The sequence below is a fragment of the Suncus etruscus genome, chromosome 15, assembly GCF_024139225.1.
Source record: "Suncus etruscus isolate mSunEtr1 chromosome 15, mSunEtr1.pri.cur, whole genome shotgun sequence".
Lineage (NCBI taxonomy): Eukaryota > Metazoa > Chordata > Mammalia > Eulipotyphla > Soricidae > Suncus > Suncus etruscus.
In genome coordinates, this window is record NC_064862.1 from 92,259,951 (window position 1) to 92,283,355 (window position 23,405).

The 23,405-nt window shown below is 61.1% G+C and overlaps 1 protein-coding gene across 1 annotated transcript; it reads right to left on the minus strand.

The window, feature by feature from the left end:
• Positions 1 to 954: 954 nt before the first annotated feature.
• Positions 955 to 22,661, minus strand: FCHO1 (FCH and mu domain containing endocytic adaptor 1). The gene is made up of 27 exons (XM_049787695.1): positions 22,563 to 22,661; positions 18,228 to 18,289; positions 14,615 to 14,706; positions 14,139 to 14,213; positions 12,983 to 13,124; positions 11,651 to 11,803; positions 11,439 to 11,543; positions 10,137 to 10,235; positions 9,951 to 10,047; positions 9,369 to 9,413; positions 9,177 to 9,255; positions 8,880 to 8,904; positions 8,649 to 8,706; positions 8,157 to 8,335; positions 7,626 to 7,650; positions 7,484 to 7,535; positions 7,045 to 7,136; positions 5,779 to 6,045; positions 4,943 to 5,058; positions 4,762 to 4,849; positions 4,546 to 4,654; positions 3,639 to 3,794; positions 3,337 to 3,469; positions 2,928 to 3,127; positions 1,984 to 2,039; positions 1,147 to 1,311; positions 955 to 1,043 (listed from the first exon to the last, which is right to left on the minus strand). The coding sequence occupies exons 2-27, from the start codon at positions 18,252 to 18,254 to the stop codon at positions 1,021 to 1,023; spliced, it is 2,658 nt and encodes an 885-aa protein (XP_049643652.1). The 5' UTR covers positions 18,255 to 18,289; positions 22,563 to 22,661; the 3' UTR covers positions 955 to 1,020.
• Positions 22,662 to 23,405: the final 744 nt, after the last annotated feature.

The window sequence follows — 23,405 nt, forward strand, 5'->3', positions numbered from 1 at the left end:
GTCACCCGCACTGTCCTCCAGGGCCAGGGGTGGGAAATGTGGGGAGGGAGGTCTGGGCCCCTTTATGGGCTCTGGACGGACTGACGGACGCAACTTGCTTCCTTGTGGGAGCTTGTCTTGTTTCCATGGAGGCAGCTTGGGGTCCTGCTCCCCCAGATCTCCATTCTGGGATCCCTACACCCCACTTTCTTGCAGCATTTCTCAAGATGGGCTGCCCTGGCCTCCAGGGCTGGTAGAGCCTTCCTGCTTCCCTGCTAGATAAACAATTTCCGTTTCCCGGTTTGGAGATTAAACAAAAGGGCTTAATTTCTACGTGGATTTACGTGGCTGCAGCCGGCCTACGGGGAGGGAGCCTCACACCCTGTTCCTGCGTCAGCTGTCCGGCCTGAGAACATTCTAGTGACCCCCAAACCACACCCCTCAAAACAGGATGGTCAGCTTGGGTCCTTGCGATGGGGGGGAAGGTGGGTCACGGAAACCCTAGACCTAGAGGAAACTGTTCAGGGCAGCTCCCCCAGATGGGAGCAGGGGGTGGCGGGGAGGTTCCCAGACCTGGTTCCTTTGGGGGACCGAAGGTTCCAGAAGCACACAGCACTTGCTCCAGTGCACACGGACTTTGACTCTTGGTGGCCCTGACTCAGACACCCCAGGGCCCCCAGCTCTGGGACTCTGAACACTGGTGCTGGGAAAGGCCAGGCCTTTTACTGGAAATAAAGGTGCGGTCCAGGCACCAGACTTCCCAACTCACCCCTCGAACCTGGCCCCATCTCTGAGCCTTTGCTCTGTGGCTGGATGATGGGGGGAGCAGAAAAAAACGGTCCCACAGGCATTATTAGAAAATAAAGGTTTATTCAAAGATCCTTTAAAAGACCTGGGACCTGTGAGGGTGTCGGCGGAGAGCAGAGCGTGAGGGGCAGCGCCTCTCCACGGAGTCGGGTGTTGGGGCTTCGTCTGGGGCCCCCAGGTCCCGGCAGGGCTGGCAGGGAGCACCAGGTGTCCACGGGAAGGACGGCGAAGGGCTCAGCAGCTAACCAGGTACATCCCTATAAGGGTGAAAGGTGAGGGCAGCGGGGTCCCAACTTGCCCCCCCCATGTCCGAAGACCTGCTGGGCTCCCAAACGCCCATATTGGGGTGAGGGGCGCTACCTGTCGCGAACCTCCTCTTCACCAAGGACATGCGGTAGCCACCGCCCACCAGCTCCAGGTCCACCCCGGACAGGGTCGCCCCCTCGCTGGTGAACTGGGCGGCCACGGGGCTGGGGGTGCTGGGTCCCGCACGGGGCTCCCAGCTGGCGGACAGGCGGCCGGACCCTGGGGGGGGTGGGCAAAGGTTAGTGGGGCTCTGAGGGATATATAGGAGCTTGTTCAGAGCTGCTCTGAACCCTGGTCACTGCCCTGGAGACCCTCATGGCACCCCGGTACTGCTCCTACATTGTTTTCTTTTGGTTTTGGGGTCACACTCAGAGGTGTTCAGGGGTTACTCCTGGCTCTGTGCTCAGGAATCACTCCTGGCAGGCTCAGGGAACACTATGGAATGCCAGGGACCCAACCCAGATCAGCTATATGCAAGGCAAACATCCCAGAGCATGGCTCTGTGCCAGTTTTGTTTTATGGAGGAATCCCGTAGCAGTTGTGGCGTTCAAGAGTCCTCATGGGGGCCCGGAGAGATAGCACAGCGGCGTTTGCCTTGCAAGCAGCCGATCCAGGACCAAAGGTGGTTGGTTCGAATCCCGGTGTCCCATAGGTTCCCCCGTGTCTGCCAGGAGCTATTTCTGAGCAAACAGCCAGGAGTAACCCCTGAGCACCGCTGGGTGTGACCCAGAACACGAAAAAAAAAAAAAAAAAAAAAGAGTCCTCATGGGATGCAGGAAATGAAACTTGGATCAGTCACATCCAAGGGCAGCACCCTCCCTGTTGTGCTGTGGCTCCGCCCTGAACACTGCCAGTTTTGAGGCAACCCCCGCACCGCACCCCCATACTCACCGCCCCCCTCAGACACGTCCGGAAGTTTCCAAAGGAGCCTCTTCTCCTCCAGGTTCCTGCCACCCGAGAAACCTGGTCAGAGAACTCCCGGAGGCGAGAGAGCCCCAGGCTGGGCCTGTACCCCAGTTTCCCTATCTGAAATGGGAGTAACAGCAGGTGCGCTTCAAACCTCCACCTCACGAGCCCCTTAACACTTGGCAATTATTTTGGTTCTATTTTGTTTTGCTTTTGGGTCACACCTGCTGGCGTTCAGGCATTATTCCTAAGTCTGTGCTCAGAAATCACTCCTGGTGGGCCCGGAGAGAGCACAGCAGTGTTTGCCCTGAAATCAGCTGATCCAGGACCTAAGGTGGTTGGTTTGAATCCCGGTGTCCCATATGGTCCCCGGTGCCTGCCAGGAGCTATTTCTGAGTAGACAGCCAGAAGTAACCCCTGAGCACCTCCGGGTGTGGCCTCCCCCCCCCCAAAAAAAAAACAGAAAAAAAGAAAAAAGAAAAAAAAAGAAATCACTCCTGGAGGTGCTCAGAGGGCCCTAAGAGCGGCTGGGGATTGAACCCAGGTCAGCTGTCTGCAAGGTAAATGCCCTTCCAGCTGTGCTTTCACTCAGCTCCCATTTTGGATTTATTTGGGGGGGGGGGGGTCACACCGTTTGGTACTCAGGGGTTCCTCCTGGCTTTACTCTCAGAAGTCGCTCCTGGCTGGGTTGGGGGAACTATATGGGATGCTGGAAATCTGCCCCAGATCAGCCTGGTGCAAGACAAATGCCTTAGGGCTGTGCTATCTCTCGGGCCCATTTTGCATGGTCTGCGGGCCCAAGAGAGGGTGTGTCGGCAACCCTGCAGAGGGCCTCCACCAAGGGACCTAGGACCGACCCCTCATGGATTGGGGTCTCTCTGCCTCAGAACGGCCGGCCCTGGGCACCCCACGCCTCTCTGGGGCCTCACCAGGTGGCAGCCGGCTGCAGGCGGACGTTGGTGGCGGGCTCCCCCATGGGCAGCAGGATCTGCACGTTGGTGAGCGGCGTGGGCACGGCGGTGGCGCCCGGCCGGTAGCTGTACTCCACGCACACCTGCGTGAGGCTGGCTCCGCACTGCCAGTGGGCGCTCAGCTGCAGCGGCACCGCCTGGGGCCCCGGCCGGGAGAACTGGGGGAGGAGGAGGAAGGGCGAGGGAGGACAGTGTGGCCGGGCCGAGCGGGAGGGACCCCAGGCCGCGGGCAGTGACAGGTCACAGGTGACCGTGGCGGGGCCTGTGCTGCCGGCGGTGGCCGGCAGAGGGCGGCGCGCCACCCCTCGCCCTTCCCGGGCCCAGGCAGGCCGGTAGGTGCCCGGCGAAGCCCCCGCACTGCGCCCACCTGGTACCGCAGCAGCACGAGGTTGTAGTAGGACGCGGCCGGGTTCTGCTCGGCCTGGCGCAGCAGGGCCTCGGTCAGCGCGGCCATGTTGAGCCAGAAGTCTTTGGTCTCGGGGTCGCTCTGCGAAGGGTCGCTGGGGGCGGGAGGGGAGGGCGGGATGGGCACGAGGGGGGGAGCCCGAGGGAACCCCAAAGGCGCCCGGCATCACCCGCTGGGCTGGTGGGCATCACCATCCCAGGGCATCACCCACTCGTGGGCATCACCCCACCCCAGGCCCGGGCCACGCCGCGCCCCGTGGCTACCTGAAGAGCAGGTCAGCGTTGGGCTGGAAGTGCTCGATGGGGGCCGCGTGCACCAGGCGGAAGCTGAGCACGGGCGGGGGTGGTGTCCCGCAGAAGACGCGCACGATGCCCGCGGGGAAGGTCATGGTCAGCTCCCCGGTCACACGCGCCAGGCAGCTGGGTGGGGTGGGGGCGAGGTTCCGGTGAGGTTCACGCACTCACAGCCCGGCACTGCCATGCTGTACAGTCCTGGACACGGCCCCAAAGCTACAGCTACGCCCACACACCCAAGCAAGGCTCTGGCCACCAACACCAAACGCAAATAAGGCCTTGCCCACGCCCCCGGCAAAACTATGATCACGCCCACGCATCCAAATAAGGCCCATGACCACAGCCCGGCAAAGGCCTAGCCATGCCCCAAAGCCCTGACCACATCCACCCAAAGTAAGGCTCTGACCCTAAGCTCGCCCCAAGCCAGGACCAGGACCACTCCCACCACCCAACTAAGGCTGACAAAGTCACAGTCACGCCCACACACCCATATAAGGCTTTGACCACATGTCCAGCACAGCCCTGATCACGCCCCAAAGACCAAGGCTCTGGCCGGCATTTGTCCCAGCAAGGCCATGGTCAAGCCCACACACCCAAATAGGGCTCCGACCAGGCTCCAGCAAAGTCCTGGCCGTGCCCCCAAAGGACATGACCACGCCCACCCCCCCAAAAGGCTGGTCACACCCACACCCCAAGCCATGGCCACAAGCAAGCAAGCCTGACCACGCCCACCCACCGAGGCAAGGCCTTGGCCACGCCCCCACCCAACTCCGGCTCGAATCAGGCCCTATCACCCTGACCAGTTGGTCCCCCACCAAAGCTCTGACCACCCCTCACTCCGCATTCCTCTCTCCCCCGGGGGTCCCTGCCTGCCTACCTGGGGCTGTGGCCGCGGAAGTAGGCGTGCACGTACTCGGTGAAGGCCGTGGCCACCGGCAGGGCGTCCTGGGAGCCTAGGACCACCGGGCTGGGGCCCCGCGAGACGCCTGGGACGTGGGCAAGACCGGGGTGGGGAGGAGGGTAGGCAGGGGCCGACCCCGACGGGACCCCGCAGCACACCCGCTCCCCTGGGGCCGCCCACCTACCAACCTACCATGGCCCGGCTGGGGCGGGAAGCTGGGCCTCTCTATGGCGGTGCTGGGGGCGGCCGGGGTCAGAGCCGAGGGGCTGAGGGAGCGAGTCTGGGAGGGGGGAGAGGGGCCGCTGAGCAGAGGCTGAGGCCGAGGCCGAGTGGGGGCTCAGCCAGCCCGGAGCCGCCAGGCCGCCCTCCTTACCAGGTCTCCGTTGCTGCGGGCGAGTGGACAGGCGGCCTTGGCGGAGCGGGGTCTCCGGGGAGGGGCGGCCAGGCCCTCCCTGGCCGTGGGCACATCCGTGGGCGTAGGTATCAGCTCTGGGGACAAGCACGGGATGCTACTGCCTCCACCTCCCCTGGGGTTTGGGGAGTGTGGGGGTCTCTCTGGGCAGGAGGGGCAGGAGCTGAAGCCTGGGGTTGCCTCCAAGGTACCCAGCACACCCCACACACGCAGACACAGACCATGTAGTGCGGGTGGGGGGGTGAGCTCACCATCAGCGGGGTTACACAAACAGAGAGGTAGCCCTCATGCCGGGGAACTTGAGACTTTTCTCTAACCTCCCCACAAGGCGGTCCTGGCTGTATGGGTCCCCAGGGCCGCTCTGGGCTCAGCCCCCCCCCAAGAGGGGCTCTTCTCTTGCTGAAATGGGGCGAGTCCCCCTTCTTCAAGCACTATGGTCACAGCTTCTGACCCGCTGACCCCTCGGAGCCTCCTTAGTCCCCTTCACTGGCTCCCCAGTGCTCAGACGCCTGTCCTGCGGGCCTGCTTCTCGCCACAACTCCGGAGCCAAGTCCCTGCACCCATATACCACCCTCACCCCCAAATCATCTTTCATTTTTGCTTGTATTTTTGGGGAGCCACACACAGTGATGATCAGGAATCTCTTTTGGTGGTGGTGGGGGACCTCTGGATCGCCAGGGATCGAAGCCGGGTTCGAAGTGTCCAAGCAAAGACCCTTCCATGCCCGATCATCCTGCCACCTCACTGGGCCCTAGAACCTCCGAGGGGCCCTGGTGGGTCGGGGATGCCAGACTCACCTCCAGCCCCGGCCTCCAGCCCCCAGAGGCCCGAGAAGGGCTGCGGCGAGTCCGAGGGCGGCGGCGGGGGTCGCAGGGCCCTGGCCTCGGGGGGCGGCGCCCTGCAGCCAGGGGGGCTCTGCGGGGTGCCGGGGCGGGGGACCCAGGACTCGGGCGAGGGGCCAGGCGCCGCGTGCGAAGGGGAGTCCAGGCCCGAGTCCTCCACGTTCTCGGGCGAAGAGGAAGAGAAAGGCGAGGGGCTGGAGGTGAAGCCCAGGCTGCTGGAGCCTGGAGGGGGAAGGCAGAGAGGGGTGGTCGCTCCATGCCCCGCCCACCGGAAGCCACGCCCACGCGGGCCCGGCCCCAGGGGCAGCCCAGTGTCACCCTTTTATGGCTCCTCCCACTTTCCCTGGAACCCCTGCGAACATCCTTCGACCACGCTCACCACCGAAGCCACACCCACCCATGTCCTCAGCACCTTCTGTGGCTCCTCCCACTTCCCCTGGAAACCAATCAACTCTAACGAACACGCCCACAAACAGACCACGCCCACACCACGCCCTCAAACTCCAGTGGCCCCTCCCATTCCCTTGAAACCAACACCAACCTCCACGCCCACAACAGGAGCCACACCCCACAGTGCCGTCCAAGGCTCCTCCTACTTTCCCTTTGAACCAATCATCAACCTCCTAAGATACACCCACAACAAAAGCCACGCCCACACCATGCCCTCAGCCTTCCATGACCCCTCCCACTTTCACCTGAAAACAAATGGACACGCCCATCAAAAGCCACGCCCAGATCGTCGTGGCTCCTCCCACTTTCCCCTGGAAACCAATCAACTCTAATGAACACGCCCACAAACAGGCCACGCCCACAGCATCCCATGGCCCCTCCCATCTCCCCTTGAAACCAACCCCAACCTCCACGCCCACAACAGAAGCCACGCCCCACAGTGCCATCCAAGGCTCCTCCTACTTTCCCCTTGAACCAATCATCAACCTCCTAAGATACACCCACAACAAAAGCCACGCCCACACCATGCCCTCAGCCTTCCATGGTTCCTCCCACTTTCACCTGGAAACAAACGGACACGCCCATCAAGAAGCCACGCCCAGATCGTCCCCACCTTTGGGGACCACGTCCCATTGCCCCTCTCATGGCTCCTCCCACCTTGCCTTGAAGGCGGCCATAAAGACCCACAGGCCACGCCCACCAGGGAAGCCACGCCCACCCAGAGCCAAGCCCGCTGCTGGCCACGCCCACGGACAAAGCCCCGCCCCTCACCCGTAAAGTCTTCCTGGTCAAACGCCGACTCCAGGGGGGGCCCGAAGAGGCTCTTGGAAAGCGGCTCCTCGGAATGCAGCTTCTCCGCACAGCTGCGGGCCGGGGACGGGGACGGGGACGGGGGGTTGCGCTGCCATTTCCCGCTGCCCAGGCCCTGGAGCGAGCCTGGTCTCTTCCCGCCCTCCGCGGGACTCAGCCGCACCCCGCAGAGCTGCAAGCTGGGGACCTAAGGCTTGCAGCTACAGGCAAGGTGTGTGATGAGTGCAGTCGGGAACCCAGAATAGCTCAACGCAGCAGCAGGTGGCCAGCGTGTGCCCACGCCGTAAGAGGCCCCTCATCAGGAAAGGGGCGCGCAGGCTCCTAGCCCCCTGCCCGGTGAGGGAGGTGGGGGGGTGGGTCTCGCCCCTGCCACCCCGTGCCCTCCGCGCTGAGGACCCACCTGCCAGTGCGTGGGGCTGAGCGCGGCCTCTGTGGCTTAGCAGCGGCGTCTCCTGTGGGAGAAACAGGCGTGCTCGGACCTCGCTGGCAAACCCGGACCCTGCTGACCCTTCCTCCCGCCCATCCCTTAGTACAGGACTCACGTGAGGAATGGCGCTTCATGGTGCCCTGGGGGCAGGAAGGGGGTGTCAGGATCGGCCACCAGGCAGCCTCGGACCTACCCGGAGGCCCTGCCCGACCCAGGAGCTCCGGGCTAGTCTGGCACCCTCGGCCCAGAGCATCCCCAAGGAAGCTGCGGCAGCCCCGCCCACCCAGAAGCCCCGCCCACAACAAGTCTGCCGGGTCGGAAGCCCCGCCCACCAACCAGCCTCGCCTCACAGCTCTGCCTATAGCAGACTGCCTGCCCAGAAGCCCCGCCCACCAATAGCCCCGCCTCACAAGCCTCTACCCGTTAAGACTGCCAGGAAGCTCTGCCCCGCCCTCCAAGAAGCACCACCCACCAATAAGCCCCGCCCACAACAGCCCCTGCGCCCTATAGCCCTGCCTATAGCAGAATCCCTGCCTGCTCAGAAGTTCCGCCCACGGCGACCCCGCCCACCACAAGCTCCTCCCACCACCGAAGCCCCGCCCACCACCTCGCCTATAAGAGCCCAGCATCCAGGCCCGCGGCTCACCCCAGGCCCCGGGGGCAGGATGAGGCTGCCCGCCGTGGCCCGGAGCTGTGCCGCGGCCGCCTCGGAGCTGCAGGTGGCGGGCCGGGCCGGCGCGGGCTTGATGTGCACGTAGAACTTGCGGGGCTCCTCGTCGTCGAAGTCCGAGTCGCTGGAGGAGAAGCGGGAGGGCTCTGCCGCGCGTGCGCCCTTGGTCAAGGCGCAAACAAACTGCGTCCCCGCCTGGGGCCCGGCTGCAGCCAGCTCCACCCCGGGACTTGAGGCCGTTTTAGCCCTCCCCCGGACCTTCTCCAAGGTCTCACCCATCTGCTAAACCCCAACACTGGTGCCCTCTCCTCCAGGAAGCCCTCCTGAGCCCGCCTCTGGGGAACTCAGCCTCTCGGGTCTGCCCTGGCCCCACAAAGTGCGGTTCCATCTCCACCCAGCACCTTCCAGGGGACCGCGTCTTGCCCCTGCTAGGCCCGCTGCTGCCTGCAGGCGGCGCTAGAAGGATATTGTTCTGAATCACGTCGGGCCGGACCGTGAACCCTTCTTCGTCCACCTCCGGACACGCCTGTGGGCACAGGGTGGCCGAGCCTCCTGTCTCAGCCTGCCATGCTGGTCATAACGTGATCTCTCCCGCCTCGGCCCGCGCTGGGGGCAGGTCCCTAGGAACCAGCAAGACCCTCCCACACCAGCCTCCCCAGCGTTAATTTAGGATGGGGAAAGCCCGCTCCTGGAACTCACCCCCGAATCAGCTTCCAGGGAGCCCCTGGGAGTAAAGAAAGATTCAGAGTTGGGTCAAGTGTGGGGTCACATGTCCGCCTCCCCTCTGCCTCCACGCGCCTGGGACAGTCTGGAGCCAGCCCTAATCTTGGTTGGGGTCGTGGGGGGCGGGTGTGTGCGTGTCTTAGTTAGGTATGAGTCCCCAACAGCTCTCAGGGAAGGGAGAAGACGGACAGGCCGGGGTTTCCCTGATTAGGAGTTTCCGACGAGATGGGGCTTGGGGTGGGGTGGGACAGGGCACGCAGGGCATATTCTCACGTGGCTGCCGGGGGCTCCCGCTCACGCCGGCTCAGCCCAGGCAGGCGGAATGCCTTGGATCCGCGCAGGCGTTTCATTGCTGCAGACAGAAGCGGAGACGCACCTGAGCCCTGGGGGCGGCCTCGCCCCCTTCTGACCTGCCACCCTTGTGCCCACGGTCCAGCCTGGGAATCCAGGTCCAGACGTACTTGCCTTCCTGCAGGGCAGCAGCACTGTAAGCCTCAAAGTCCAGGGGTCCTGAGACAGAGGAGAGGAGCGGCTTTCAGGAGGAGGAGGAGGAGACAGCATTGCCACCCTGGGTTGAGGATGCACAGTTGGGGCTCTCGTGGGGAGCCACAGGGGGGTCATGGGTGTGAGCAAGAGAAGGGTCAGTGTGGAGAAGCAGAGCAGAGCTGGGTGGCTGCACCCTCACACTGACAAGAGTGCGCCTGGGTCCAGGGCTCCAGGGGATGGAGGGAAAACCGACTGCACTTGTTCCGAGAACGTTCAGAGAAACTGAGGTTCAGAGAAGTCCGGACAGAGAGGCCTAAGGAGGTGCAACAGCGAGTGGCCAAAGACAGCGAGAACCCCTGCCCTGTTCTGCCCTGTTCACCCCCTATTCCTCGAACCTTCCCAAATGACCTTCCGTCTTTTTTTTTTTTTTTTTTTTTTTTTGACCTTCCGTCTTAAGAGCTCTCCTGGGCCGGTCAAGAGGGCCTGGAGAGCCGAGCCCGGGTGCACGGGGTATGGAGCGCGAACCCACAGCAGCAAATGCTGGTCCCGAGCCCCGCTCACCCGGCTTCTCCCGGCCCGTGCCCTTGTTCTCGGCGAAGTTCCGCAGCAGCATCTCCACGCTGACGTTCTCGATGTTCTGCTTAAACTCTTCGTGCACCTGGGCCGGGTGGATGCAGGGTGAGCCGGGCTGGACGGGCAGGGCCACCCGGGCGTCCTCCCGCCGACAACCCGGCCTGCCCGGCTCACCTGCCCGATCTGCACGTGTGTGTCCTCTACCGAGTGCGCATAGGAGCCCAGCAGCGCCTTCATGTGCCGCAGGTGCGACTCCTCCAGGGCTTGGAAGCGCTGAGACGGGCGGGACAGGGCGCAGCCATTGGGAATCGTCATGTGACCCCGCGCGGCCAATCAGAAAGCGCCAATCCGCCGCCCCCTCGTGATTGGTCGGCGCGGAAGCCAATCAGAAGCTCCCTGGGCCCTTCAGGGGCTGGAGCACGTGCTGGCTCTGCACTTGGCTTTGGGCTTCGAGGCCCAACACCACGCGGCCTCCTGGGCCCCCCCGCAGGATGCTGGCTGAACTGCACCATGCGCATGGCTCTAAGTGCTTGGCTGCCGGAGAGGGAGCAGCCCACAAGGGAAAGCAAACTAGGGGCACCATTTCCTGCCCACGCCTGCATCTAGCCACCCCTCTGGGAAGAAGGTTCGGCTCCCCCAGCATGTAAATCTGTCAGTTCTGCGGAGAATTTCTATTTTCTAGCACTTATGCGATCGTAGCATGGCATGGATAAGAGAGAACATTGTATTCCAGGTCCTAAGATTCCAATCTGCCCCCACCCCCACCCCGCACACACCCAGGCCACACCTGGTGGTGCTCAGAGGTTACTCTTGGCTCTGCACTCAGAAAGCATTCCTGGTAGGCTCGGGGGGAACATATGGGGATTGAACCCAGGTCTGTCCTGGGTCGACCATGTACAAGGCAAATAGGCAATAGCCCTACCACTGTGCTATCCGCCCCCCCCCCCAATCTGCTTTTATGCCTGTTTTACCCAGACCTGAAAGTAGCCAGAATAACTCCCATAGAGGAACTCAGCCTCTGAGCAGTTACTATCATTGGCTCCATTTACAAGAATGAAGGCGGGGGCACTGAGACTTCAAAATACTTTGATGGGGCTGGAGCAACAGGATAATGGGACCTTGCACACAGCCAACTGGGCTTCTATCCCTGGCATCCCCGAGAGTCCTCCAAACACTGCCAGGAGGGATTCCTGAGTGTAGAGCCAGGAATGACCCCTGAACACTATGAGGTGTGGTCCAAAAACAAAAACAAACTTTGGCTGGGGTCAGAGCAATAGATAACACAGCGGGGAGTATATGTATTTGCCTTGCATGCAGCCAACATGGGTTCAATCCCTGGCATCTCATAGGGTACCCTGAGCCCCACCAGGAGTGATCCCTGAGCAAAGAGCCAGGAGTAACCCCTGAGCACTGCCAGGTGTGGCCCTAAAACAAAACAAACAAGCGAAACCAAAGGGACAGACCCCAGGCCCTTACCTGTGCCGAATCAAGCATCTTCTGCTCGAAGTCTGTGCGCGCTGAGTTATATTTCTCCACTGAGCGCCTCAGACTCTCTGCTGCCTTCTTGGTCTTGGTTTCTGCCTGGGGGTGCGGGAGGTGGGCACTGAATGTCAGTGGCTGATGGACTCTTTTGGGGGGCTGGGCGCGGTAACCGCCCCACACCCTCGCTTCCCCCAGCCCGGACACACCTTGTCCAATTCCTTCTGGCTGGCACTCTCCCTGCGCACCCGCTCCTGATCCATACATCGATTCAGGTAGTTCTCTCGAGACTTGGGCAGCAGCTGGCTGACCCCCGTGAGCATCTGGACGGCATCCAGGGTGCCCACTGCCTCTTCTTTGCACTGTTCACAGAGCAAAAGTGTCTCTTAGGCCTTCCCTGCTGCCCTCCCTTCCTCGAGTACTTCACACTTTATTCTAGGCCATAGTGTCAACCTCCTAATTTGATTCTTCCACTTATCACCTTACTCGAGGTGATTTCTCCCTCCCTCCCACCCTTCCTCCCTCCCCTTTTCTCCCCCCCCCCTTGGCAGGCAGTATGGTGGGATAAAATTCAATTGCTCCCATCTGTTGAGGATCAGATCCAGTTTTTTTCTTTTTCTTTTCTTTCTTTCTTTCTTTCTTTCTTTCTTTCTTTTCATTTCTTTTCTTTCTTTCTTCTTCTTTCTTTTCTTTCCTTTCTTCTTCTTTTTTTTTTTTTTTTTTGTGGTGTTTGGGTCACTCCCGGCAGTGCTCAGGGGTTATTCCTGGCTCCAGGCTCAGAAATTGCTCGTGGCAGGCACGGGGGACCATATGGGGCACCGGGATTCGAACCGATAACCTCCTGCATGAAAGGCAAATGCCTTACCTCCATGCTATCTCTCCGGCCCCCAGTTTTTTTTTCTTATATTTGAAGGTTACTTTTGCAGAACAGAGTGACCTGGAGTTACCTGCCAGGGTTGTTTTGGGGGAATGGGGAGAGGGTACAATATGGATTGGTGACCAAGGATCATTCCTGGCAGGTTTGGGGACCCTATAGGATGCTGAGAATCAAATCCAGGGCAGCTGTGTGCAAGGCAAACCATCTCCTCACTGTGCTCTTGCTCTGCCCGCCCCCCCGACTGGAACCTTAAAAATCTTTTCATTCATCTTTGCGTTGTGTGTGCCAAAATTTTGTTTTTCCTTTTTGATTTTTGGGCCATATCTGGTGACACTCAGGGATTATTCCCGGCTCTGTGCTCAGAAATCACTCCTGGCAAGCTTGGAGATCATATAAAATGCTGGGGATTGAACCTGGGTTGGCCACATGCAAGGCAAACACCCTCACTCTGGCAAGAAACTTTTTGGTATTGTCCAAACTGTACCACATAATAAGAGGGCCCCAGACCCCTAACTGAGCCAGAGCTTATGTTACAGAGTCTAGTGTCCACCCGAGAGACTAGAGCACTGGACTTTAGGAACAGACTCAGAGGCACAGGGCAGCTCACCCCGCATTCCACAGCTCACACATGCCCCTGCACCCCTGCACACTCACACCCCCTCACCTTTTTGTGGGCTCGGAGCTGCTCTTCCCCATAGCGCAGCACATCCTTGATGAGCTCCTGCAGTTTGCGAGTCAACTCCAGGTGGCAGAGTGCCAGCTTGTCCGACGACACCCGGAAGACCTCCCAGAGCGGGGCGAAGGTCCTGGGGATGGCAGGGCCACATCCAGGCTCAGCAGGGCCTGCCCCACCCCAACCCCAAACAGCAGGACGGCACCCAGACACTGCCCTGCTGCATACCCATAGCAGCCTTCTGAGGTGAGCAGGTGAAGATGGGGAAACTGAGACACAGGGGGTTTACCACAAACTCCTGAGTAAATAAAGGAGTCTTGCAGCCTCACTCTGGATTCCTGATCTTCCCAGAGGAGCTCGATGGACTGAGACTCCCCCAAGGTGCGGGTGTCTTTTTGCCCCCAGCAGAGCTGCGCCTGTCCTCCCTTCCCTCCTGTGCCTAGCCGCAGCATGGACACAGGGGACCCGCCAGACACCAGCTGCATCCCATCTCACCTTTGCTGCCAAGTGCTCTGGGAAGTCCCTTCTGTCTGCTCCAACCATAGCTCTACCCAGACCTCATTATTCATTTTTGGTTTGTTTTGTTTTAGGGTCATGCCCACGGTGCTCAAAGGTCACACCTGGCTGGGCTCAAAAATTACTCCTGGTAGTGCCCGGCTGACCCTACAGGATGTCAGGGATCAAACTGGGGTCAGTCCTATGCAAGGCAGACACCCTTCCTTCCTTCTTGCTCTGATCCCTGTTAATTCTTTCTGGAATGAATAACCCACAGTCACTATTGTAAGAGTCTTGGGGTCCCATGGAGTCAGTCTTAAAGACACCCCGTGTGGGACACGTTGCTCTGCCTGAGCCTCAGTGGGGAGAAAGTTCTGACTCCAAGAACCCCTTTCCTCTTCTCTCCCTGAAACCCCACTTCCTGGCTCAGGTTCAGTAACATTCTGGGGTACAATGGATGAATTTTTCACTTCAGGTGCTTGTGGGGTCCTGGGGACCCTTCACAGCAATGCCTCAGACCCAATAGCAGCTCAGGAAAGGAACCAATAACTGAGCTAATGATCCCCACACCTGGATCCCGGTAGCCCCAGTAGTGGGGTGTGCATGGGGAGAGGTCGTCTTTCCTTTCTGCCCACCACCCTGGGACACTCACCCCATGGGCGTTCCGTTGCTGGCCAACTTGGAAAGCTTTGCCATCGCTTTGGAGTAACTCTCCTCGATGGTGGCCCTGCGGAAGACGGGGCAGGTGTAAGGCCCGCCCTGCGTCAGTTTCCCTGTCTGGGACATGGGAGCAGGGGGAGCGGCTGTGGTGAACATGGCGAGGGAGGGAGAGAGCAGTAGCCTGGAGGCCCGAGAATGCGAATCGGGCTTGCTGGGGGGAGATTCTTGCCGTTGGGGTTCCCCGAAACTAGAAGGCAGGCAGGCGGGTTGTACTGGGCCTTCCGGACCCGCAAGAACCCCCTGAGTCCTTCAGGGGTGGTTGATGTTCATTGCAGGGCTGGCTGGGCCCAGAGAGTCCGAATCTGACGCCCATGGGGTTGCAAGAAGCAGGACACGGGGCGCTCAGGAGGGGCCGCGGTGATGGGCGCAGGTGATGCTGAGGCTGCCAGGGCACCGGGGGTCGCTCACCTCTCCCGGATGAAGTCGGCCAGCTCCTTGGTGGCCACGGGCCCCTGCTTCACGCTGTGGTACAGCACGTCGAAGCCGTGGTTTTTCTCGCCCTGCAGGACAGGGGCGGGGCTGAGCATCGGGGTGCGCCCGGAGGCAGTTGCCTAGCAACGGGCCCTGGACCACTGGAGAGTCCCGGCCCTGGGCTGCAGGGATTGGCTCCCACCGGAGCCAAGCAGCGGCCGGCATTTGCCCCGCGCCGCCCAGATGGATGAACCTTCAGTTTGGCCTGAAGGTGCGGATGGGATAGGGGACCTGTCTTATGAATAGAATTTTTTTCTTTTTCACTGTTTTCCCCCCTTTCTCTTCCCCTTCTCCCATCTTCATCTATTCCCCCCTCTTTTTCTGTTTCCATTTTTCCAAAGGGGAGGAAGTAGGTGACACACACACACCCCCTCCCCCGCCAGGCTGAAGCCAAATGGGAACTATAAACTGGAAAAGTCGAACCCGAGGGCATTCGAATTTCACAAGTTCGTTCAGTCACACAGCGGAGCAACCCATGCCTGAAAGCTGCCTCACTTCATAATGCTCTCCCCCTTTTTCAGCTACTGTCTCCCCTGATTTTGAAGGGCTACTGTCCTCCACATGGAGCCCCTCATCTAGGACATCCCCAGAGCCCATTATTACGGTTTTCTCAGGCACCAGCAACTTCTATCCTCCCAAGTACGGGTTACCAAGTGGGGAGGCTGTGCAGTGTCAGGCCCGTTGCTGTCTCTCTGAGCCTTCCAGGACTCCTGATTCAGATGAGGCAGAGGGCAGGGACGGTGGTGACAGGACAGCAGAGGTGGCAATTGCCTTGCCTGGTGTCCCCCGAGGCCACACTGACCCAACCCTGCTAACCTTCCAGTCAGTTGCAGAGTCCTTGGACCAGATTTGCCAACCAGTGCCCACCGCCACTACCCCACGGGCCTCACCGCTGTCCCTTGGTTCTGCTGTGTCCTGCCCCCAGCTCACTCAACAACCTGTCTGAGCCTCCTCTCACGTCCAGAATGTTCCAGCTCTCATGACACCAGCTCACCAGGACCCTCTGAGGTAACTGCAGTCCAGCTAGGATCTCCCAGTTCCCCAGGGGAAAGTTTGGTCCCTGGGTTCATGGTCCCACATAGGGTGGCCTTCAGGTTCTGTCACCTGGGGAGGCTGGGATGTCCCCATCTTCTGAGAGATGGTGACAGTCAAGGTCGTTATGGTTTTATTTTTGTTTGACTTTGGACCCGGCTCAGCGGTGCTCATGGAATACTCTTGGCAGTATTCCTGGTCCTGCTCGGGGGACCTTATGGGATGCTGGAGATCAAACCCGGGCCAGCTGCTGGTAAGGCAAACATCTTCCCCGCTGTGCTATGGCTCTGGCCCCCTTTCCTGGTCTCTGAGGAGAGGCTGCCTGGAGCATCCTGCCCGCCACACCCAGTGGATTCCGGGCCTGGTTGTACCAGGCACCGAGGCTGTGCTGTGCTGGCTGGGCCGGGCTGGATGCTGGCAGCCTGGCCGGAGTCCCAGAGGCTGAAGGCGCCTCCTCCCGAGACCCCAGGCCCTATCTAGTCCCTGGCTGAAGGTTCTATAGTCTCCTCATGGACTGTGCTGGGCTCTGTCTCCTGTGACTCGGCCCCCCCCCCCCAAAAAAAAAAATTCCCCATCAGGATGATGCTTCCTAAGATGCTCGAAGAAGGGTCGGGTTCTGCCACATAGGGAAACTGAGTCCTGGAGATGCAAAGCCGGTAGGGAGTGGCGGGGGGCCTTCCAGCCTAGAGCCCACCACAGACTCCCCTCAGAGGCCGACTGAACTAGGCTGAGCACCCCCAAACCCAACCTGAGGCTCGATCCTGGGGTGAGGGCGGCAGGGAGGGGGCGGGGACGTTTCTATTTTCTCCCTTTGCTGATCTGGATTTTCTTTCCCCCCTCCCGGAGCCCACGTGCCTTATGCAATGCCAAAACCTTTTACATAAATGTCGCGGGCGCCTCATGCACATGAAGAGATTTTTTTTAAGTCGCTGTAGGTGCGGGTTTCTCAGCGGGACCCAGACGGGGGCGGGTGGCTGGGGGGCGGATGCTCAAAGCGGCAAAATTCAGCCCCCACCGTGGGCACACGCTGAGCTTTGGGGTGCAGGCACGAGCCGCCCCGGGAGGCACATCTGGACACATCTGGGCACATCTCGGACCCAGAAGGAGGTGGATGAGGCCCAGCCCCCACCATCACTTGCACCCACCGCCCCCCAGAGTGCGGCCAGGGGCGCGGCCCCTTTAAGAAAGCCTGAGATGGGCCGGAGGGGCGGGGCCTGTTGCCAGGGGCAACCGGGTGCCTAGCAACGGGCATCTCTGGGCATCTCCTGGCTAAGAGGGAGGGGAAGGGGCTGCTCCCCCCATAGACCCCCCCCATTGCGTCGTCTCCCCAGAACCCCCACCCCCCGGGCCTGGAGTCCTCCCTTCACCATCGGTGTCTGCCCTGAGCTGGCCTCCCTTTGCCCTCTGGTGAGAGCACATGACCAACCCGGGTTCGATTTCCAGCATCCCACGGGGTCCTCCCGAGCTCCCCCAGGAGTGAGTCCTGAGTCCAGAGCCAGGAGTCAGCCCAGGAATGAGTGAAGGAGTGAATGAATGAATGAGGTGGCGACCAACTGAAATGTCGAATGAATGAAGAATACCTTTGTGAACATGCAAAGGGAGGATGAAGGGAATGGATGAAGAGTGAATGAGTGAATGTGCGAGTAGGTAAATGAATGATTGAGTGAATGAACAAATGAGTGAATGAATGAGTGAACAAGTGAGTAGGTGAATGAATGCGTGAGTGTATGAATAAAGTGTGAGTGGGTGAATGAATAAGTGAACAAATGGATGGGAGAGTGAATGAATGGGTGTGGGGGAGAATGAGTGAGTGAATAAATGTGTGAGCAGGTGAATGAATGAATGAATAAGTGAATGAGGAAGAAATGAGAGTAAATGAGTAGGTGAGTGAATGAATGAGTGAATGAATGAGTGAATGAATGAGTGAATGAGTGAGTGAATGAAGGAGTGAGTGAATGAATGAAGGAGTGAATGAATGAAGTGAGTGAATGAATGAAGGAGTGAATGAGTGAGTGAATGTATGAGTGATGAATGAATGACTAAAAATGAAGGAGTGAATGAGAAGGGGAATGAATGAATGAATGAGTGAATGAATGAATGCTGTCTGTCTCCGGTCCTGGCCGAGTCCTGGCTCCCAGCCCTAGCCAGATCACTGGGAATCCCCCACATCCCGGCAGGGAGAAGCTGGAAACCCTGCTGGCCCGGAGCTGCTCCCCTGCTCCCTGCTTGGCCTGACCAAGTCACCAGGCCCGGGTGGGGCGCCGGCTCAGTCACTCCTGGCCTTGTGCTCAGAAATCGAAATTGCTCCTAGTGGGCCCAGGGGACCCTATGGGATGCCAGTGATTGAACCCGGGTGGCCGTGTGCAAGGCCACTGTCCTCTGCGCTACGCTCTCCCTCGGCCCCCTCTATCTTCTCCTGCAGGCCCCCAACTAGTGTTGGCGGATGCCAGGTCCCCCCACCTGCATAAACGCACCCCAAGCCCTCCCAGGAGCCCTGGTGGAAGTAAAAGTCACTCACCCAAAAATGTTCCCCAAAATACGACATCTTGGTGGCAGAGCCGGGCGGCCGCCTGCTCAGTCCTGTGTGGAGAGAAAGGCCGATTGGGCTGCAGAGACAGCTCGGGCGGCTCGAGGAGGGAAATTCCACGGTGCTGGCTGGGGCAGGAGCAATGAGAAGGGCCCTTCCCCCGAGCCCGGCCCCCATCTAGCTACAGACACCCCAGCCCTGTGGAGTCCGTCGATGAGATCAAAGCAGAAAAGCAGGCCAAGGGGCCAGAGCGACAGCACAGAGGGGAGGGCATTGGCCCTGCACATGGCTGACCTGAGTTCGATCCCCGACCTCCCACAGGGTCCTCCGAGCCTGCCAGGAGTGATTCCTGAGCACAGAGCCAGGAGTAACCCCAGAATGCCAAAGGGTGTGGCCCAAAAACAAAGCAAAAGAAAAAAAGAAAAACAGGCAGAGGGAGCCTGGAATATAGGAAGGGGCATGAGGTAGAGGTTTAGAAACATGAACAGGAGTTCTCAGCAGGCCGGGGCTGCTATGGGATGAATTCCTGGGCCTCCAGGTAAGAGTTCCTTAGCCACTTCACAGGTGGGAACTCAAGTGCCCCCAGCCCCAAGGGTGAGCTACTTCCTAAGGTCTGGAAGGGCCAGCAGAGGGCGTGGGGGCGACGCGGGTCTTCAGGGGTCCCAACCCTGCCCCAGAGGTCAGTGGACACCTGGCTTCTGAGGCACCGTGCCTCGGTTTCCCCAGCTGCAACAGCAAAGGGGTGCACAAAGGACAGATATGGCCAGATATGGCGGGCGGCCCCATGCGCCCTTGGCGGTCCTCGTCCCGGCAGCTCCTGGTCACCCGAGCCTGCAGGCTCATCCATTATTCATGGCCAGGCGGCCTGCGGGCAGCTGCGGGCTGAGGCGCTTCGTGGGTCACCGCAGGCTGGCCTCGTGCCCAACCTCAGCATGAAGGGCCTGGCAGGGAAAGCCCCGCCCTGCCTCAGTTCACCTAACTGCATTTTGTTTTATTTTGTCAGTTTTGAGGTTACAGCTGGAGGCGCTCCAGGGTTTCTCCCTGCTTGGTACTCGGGAATCATCCTGGCAGTGCTCAGGGGCCCTATGGGGTGCCGGAGACTGGACCTGGGTTGGCCGCATGTAAGGCAAACGTCCTCCCCGTTGTGCTATTGCTCCGGCCAGAAAAATGGCCGATGTCCTGCCCACCCGAGCTACCTCTCTTTCCACCTATGACTCAGCCATGGACCTTAGTCCCGGAGGGTTCCCAGGACGTGTGACACCCCACTCCCAACTCGAGTTCTTTAGTGCCAGAGATCACAGCCTGGGAGAGCCTGAACTGCTGGAAGGGGCATGGGGCTGGGGGCTTTCAAGCACAAATAGAAGTTTGTCCTGCACAAACGTTGCCAGCCACCATCATCCTGTGCTGGGTCCACTGGCAGAGTTCACACCCTCACATGTGGGGATGCCCCCGAGGCCCACACGGCAAGCAGGGAAGAACTGGAAGTCCCCTCTTGGAGACATACAGATGCCTGGGCCTTGCAGCGACCAACACAGGAACCAGGGCTCTGAGGTTAGTGACCTTCCTGCCCCCTGCTCGCTAGCACCTGCCACGGGCAGTCTTAGGGGACCCCAAGGCCCCCTTGGGTCCCGCCCAAGACAGGGGTGGGGGGAGCAGCGAGCCAAAGCCACTCACATTAATCACAAAGGTCCCCTTGGGACTCTGCAGTCCTGTGGACCCACAGACAGACACACACAGACATTCACAAACAGTGACACACAGAGACACACAACTCAAACAGAAAAAAAAATAAAGAAAACCCACAGGCAGACAGACATACACAAAGACACGCATTCTGGGCACCTCAGCCCCCCACCGCCGTCCTAGCCTCAAAACCACCCTGTGAAGTCCAGGACCCTCATCAGGAACAGGGAGACCCAGACCCGGGACCTTCTTATCCCAGGGACCACCCGTCACCCCACCCTACCCCACCCCGTGGCCCTGCACCTCACCTCACCTGCCAGGAAAGCAGGAGGGCTGCTCAGAGGAGGGGGTGCGCAGGCCGCAGGCGTGCAGGAAGGAAGTTATGGTTGCAGGGGGCAGCCCGAAGGGGTCCCTCTGAGCTCCGGGGGGTCAGTGCCAACCCCGACTCAAGGGAGAGGCAGGGAGGTCGTGGGCGGGGGCAGGACGGGCTTGCGCCCCAGTTCCTGCACTTCCGGCCCAGCCCAGCGTGGGGACCGGATGCTGGGGGCCAACTGCCGCCTCGCCTTGTCTCCTCCCGCCCAGCAGCACCCAGGGGCCACAGCTGGGGGTCTCTCCGAGCACACTGGGGTGTGCCCTGCAAAGTGGTCGGGATGCCTGGTGAAGTCAGATCCGAACCCGGTGTCCCTGATGGCTGGGGGGAATTCAAGGTTTCACGAGGTTGTTCGTTTTTTATTTTGCCTTTTTCCTTCTGACTCTGAAGGGCCACATTGGGCCTCAGACCCTCAGCTCCCAATCTTGGGGTCACTGCCCAGACCCCCTGACTCTGCCATCAGAACTGGGATTCGCCTGCCAGGGCCACCAGCTCCTCCTGGACTGAACCCTGAGGAACAGCGTGGGGGGACTGGGGTGCAGAGCGGGGCCACCCCTGAGCACTGGATATTTGAGTCCCGGCTGCTGCTCCTCATCTGGGCTTGAATCCCCGTGCTCGGGCCTGTGCAGACCAGGCCACACTCAGCCCTCGGCACAGTGGGGAAACAGAGGCATGGTGGGGAGAGCGAGGCATAGTGACAGAGAGACAAAGGCATAGTAGGGAAACTGAGGCACAGTGGGGAAGCAGCAAGGGAAACTGGGTTGCAGGCTGAGCCTTAAGCTCAGGAGCCGTCACCTCTCTTGTGGGTCCTCGTTCCCAGGCCCCCCAGTGGGTCCTGATGTCCTGGGTGCCCCCAGCCCTCAGCATTCCTGAACTGTGACCCGTTTACAGTAGCTAATGCTGTCATTAGCCGGCTCGGCCTCCCTCCCTCCCACGGTTTGTCTGACTTCCACAGACAGGGAAACTGAGGCACAGGGAGCCCCCCTCTGCTCTGCCTGGGGGGTCTGGGCCGAGGCTGCTCAGGGCAGGATGGACGGACGAGGCGAGGCTGCGGGAGGGGTGGGCGGGTCCCCGGTTCGCCCAGACCCGCAGCCCTGACGCGCCCAGAAACCTGCCGCCCTCCTGGCGTGGGTGCCGGTATGTGGGTCAGCGAGGCGTCCCCCTGCCTCGTCCGAACAGGTTCTGCACCTTCCCCAGCCCAGCACCGCCCCTGGGTGCCCCTCAGCCAGGGTAAAAAAGATGTAAACTGAGGCCCAGATGCCCCCAGGCCTGTGCTTCATTGTGTGAGCCTGCGGTGAGCATGGGGGATGCCAACCCTGGGTACAGACCCCAGACCCGGGCACCCTTCACCCAAACAACAGACGTTCAGACAGACACTCCAATCCAATCCAGCCGGGCATGGGTGGGCTTGGAACCGTCTAGAAGCGAGGCTGGGACGCCCCTAATTCCAAAGCAGGAAACTGAGGCCCCGAGGGGTCAGCGACTGGCCTGGCCAAGGTGACCGGCGTGGCAGGCAGGTCGTCTGGGAGCTCCTGGTCCCCACTGCAGCTGGGCCGGGCCGGGCGGGCGGGGCCGGAGGCAGATGGGGGGCCGCCCACCCGTTCACAGCCATGGAGGGGGCTCGGGGCTCAAGTCCTCGGGTTTATTTTAAGCTCCGGAGCAGATGCTCCACGCGCCCCCGACGCAGGGAGGCCCCGTCACCACCCCCACCGGGTCCACGTGCGGTCCAGGGCCGGCCGGGCCAGCCCCATGCCTCCGCCCTGCGAGCCAGCAGCACTGACCCTCGGGAACCCACCCAGGGGGCACCCACCGAGGGGCCCCAGACACCCCACCCAAAAGAGGGGTGCCAGAAATGGAAAGAGGATCCAGGGCCCCGTGGGCGGAGGTGGGGTGGGGTCTGCAGGCCAGAAGCTGGGGAGCGGGACCTCGAGGGGTGCGGGTGAGGCCTCGCCCCATCGCGGGCCCTGATGGCCCAGACCCCAGAACCCCGACCCCCGGCCAGGCCCAGCCCCGTGGGATCGGGGATCCAGGCTCCGGCACAGAATAAAGGGATGCGGGGAGGGGTCTCGGCGCGCGCCGCAGCGGGCCAGGAGGCGCCGGGGCTGGGGTGGCTGGGGAGGGGTGGCGACCCTGGGGGGACCCCCAGATGCCCAGAGGAGGGGAGGGGAGGCAGAGGAGGGGAGGCCCCGCGCCCCCTCCCCAAAAGCCTCGCGTCCCACCGGGGCTGCAGGGCGCCAGCACTCGGGCCAACACTCGCTCACTCACTCACTCACCTCCGGGCCCGCGCCCAGCTCGGGCTCGGGGCCCGCGACCACCCCGGGGCCCGCGACCACCGACCCGCTCGCTCCCAGCCGGCCCGAGTCCGCGCCGCGGCCGCCGCCACCTGCCGCCGAAACTGACACCCGCCAGGCCCCGCCCAATGGGGGGCGTGGTTTACTAAGACCACGCCCCTCCCCGCCAGACCCGGGAGGGCGGGCTCCGCCACCCGCCAATGGGCCGCTCCGACGTCCGTCAGCGCCAACCCCGCGCGCTGATTGGCCGACCCGGGAGAGCGACGTTGCCTCTCACCCGCTCGGCTCCGCCCCCTCTTCTGACACCCGCAGCTCATTTGCATCATTTAAAGCGACAGACTGGCACCTTGTCTGCCTCCCAAAGGTGCTTCTGTCTGCTAGTGGGGAAAGGAGCACCGAGGGTGACAGTCCCCTGGGGCGCGTGGTGGGCGCTCAGCGCGGGGCTCCTGACTGTGAGGATCCTTGACAAAAAAGAACGATCTGTGGCCATTAGGCAGATGGGGAGACTGAGGTTTTGGCGGGGTGAGGGTGAGTCCTCGGGACGGGACCCCTTGAGTCCTGGACCAAGGTCGTCTCCATGGGTGCCACCTGGTCACTAACCCTCACAGTCGTGATGCTGGCCTGGGCAATGTCCCTGGCTTGCTCAGCCAAGCTCCAACGTCCAGTCCCAAATTTCTTGTCTAGGGGAAGGTGTGCAGGGGATACCCCTGGGAGACACCCCCATCCCTCTCTGATCCCCGGTCCAAGAGACACTCTTCCCTCCACCAACCACACCTGCCTCCCATTTGGAAACACCTCAAATGCCTGTTTTTGAGTCTCAGGGGA

Coding starts and splice junctions, on each gene's coding strand:
- FCHO1 (XM_049787695.1), bottom strand. CDS start 18,254: ATGTCGTATTTTGGGGAACATTTTTGG. Junction 14,707..18,227: donor ATTTTGGGGAACATTTTTGG/GTGAGTGACTTT, acceptor CCTGTCCTGCAG/GGCGAGAAAAACCACGGCTT. Junction 7,651..8,156: donor TCCTGCCCCCGGGGCCTGGG/GTGAGCCGCGGG, acceptor TCCTGCCCCCAG/GGCACCATGAAGCGCCATTC.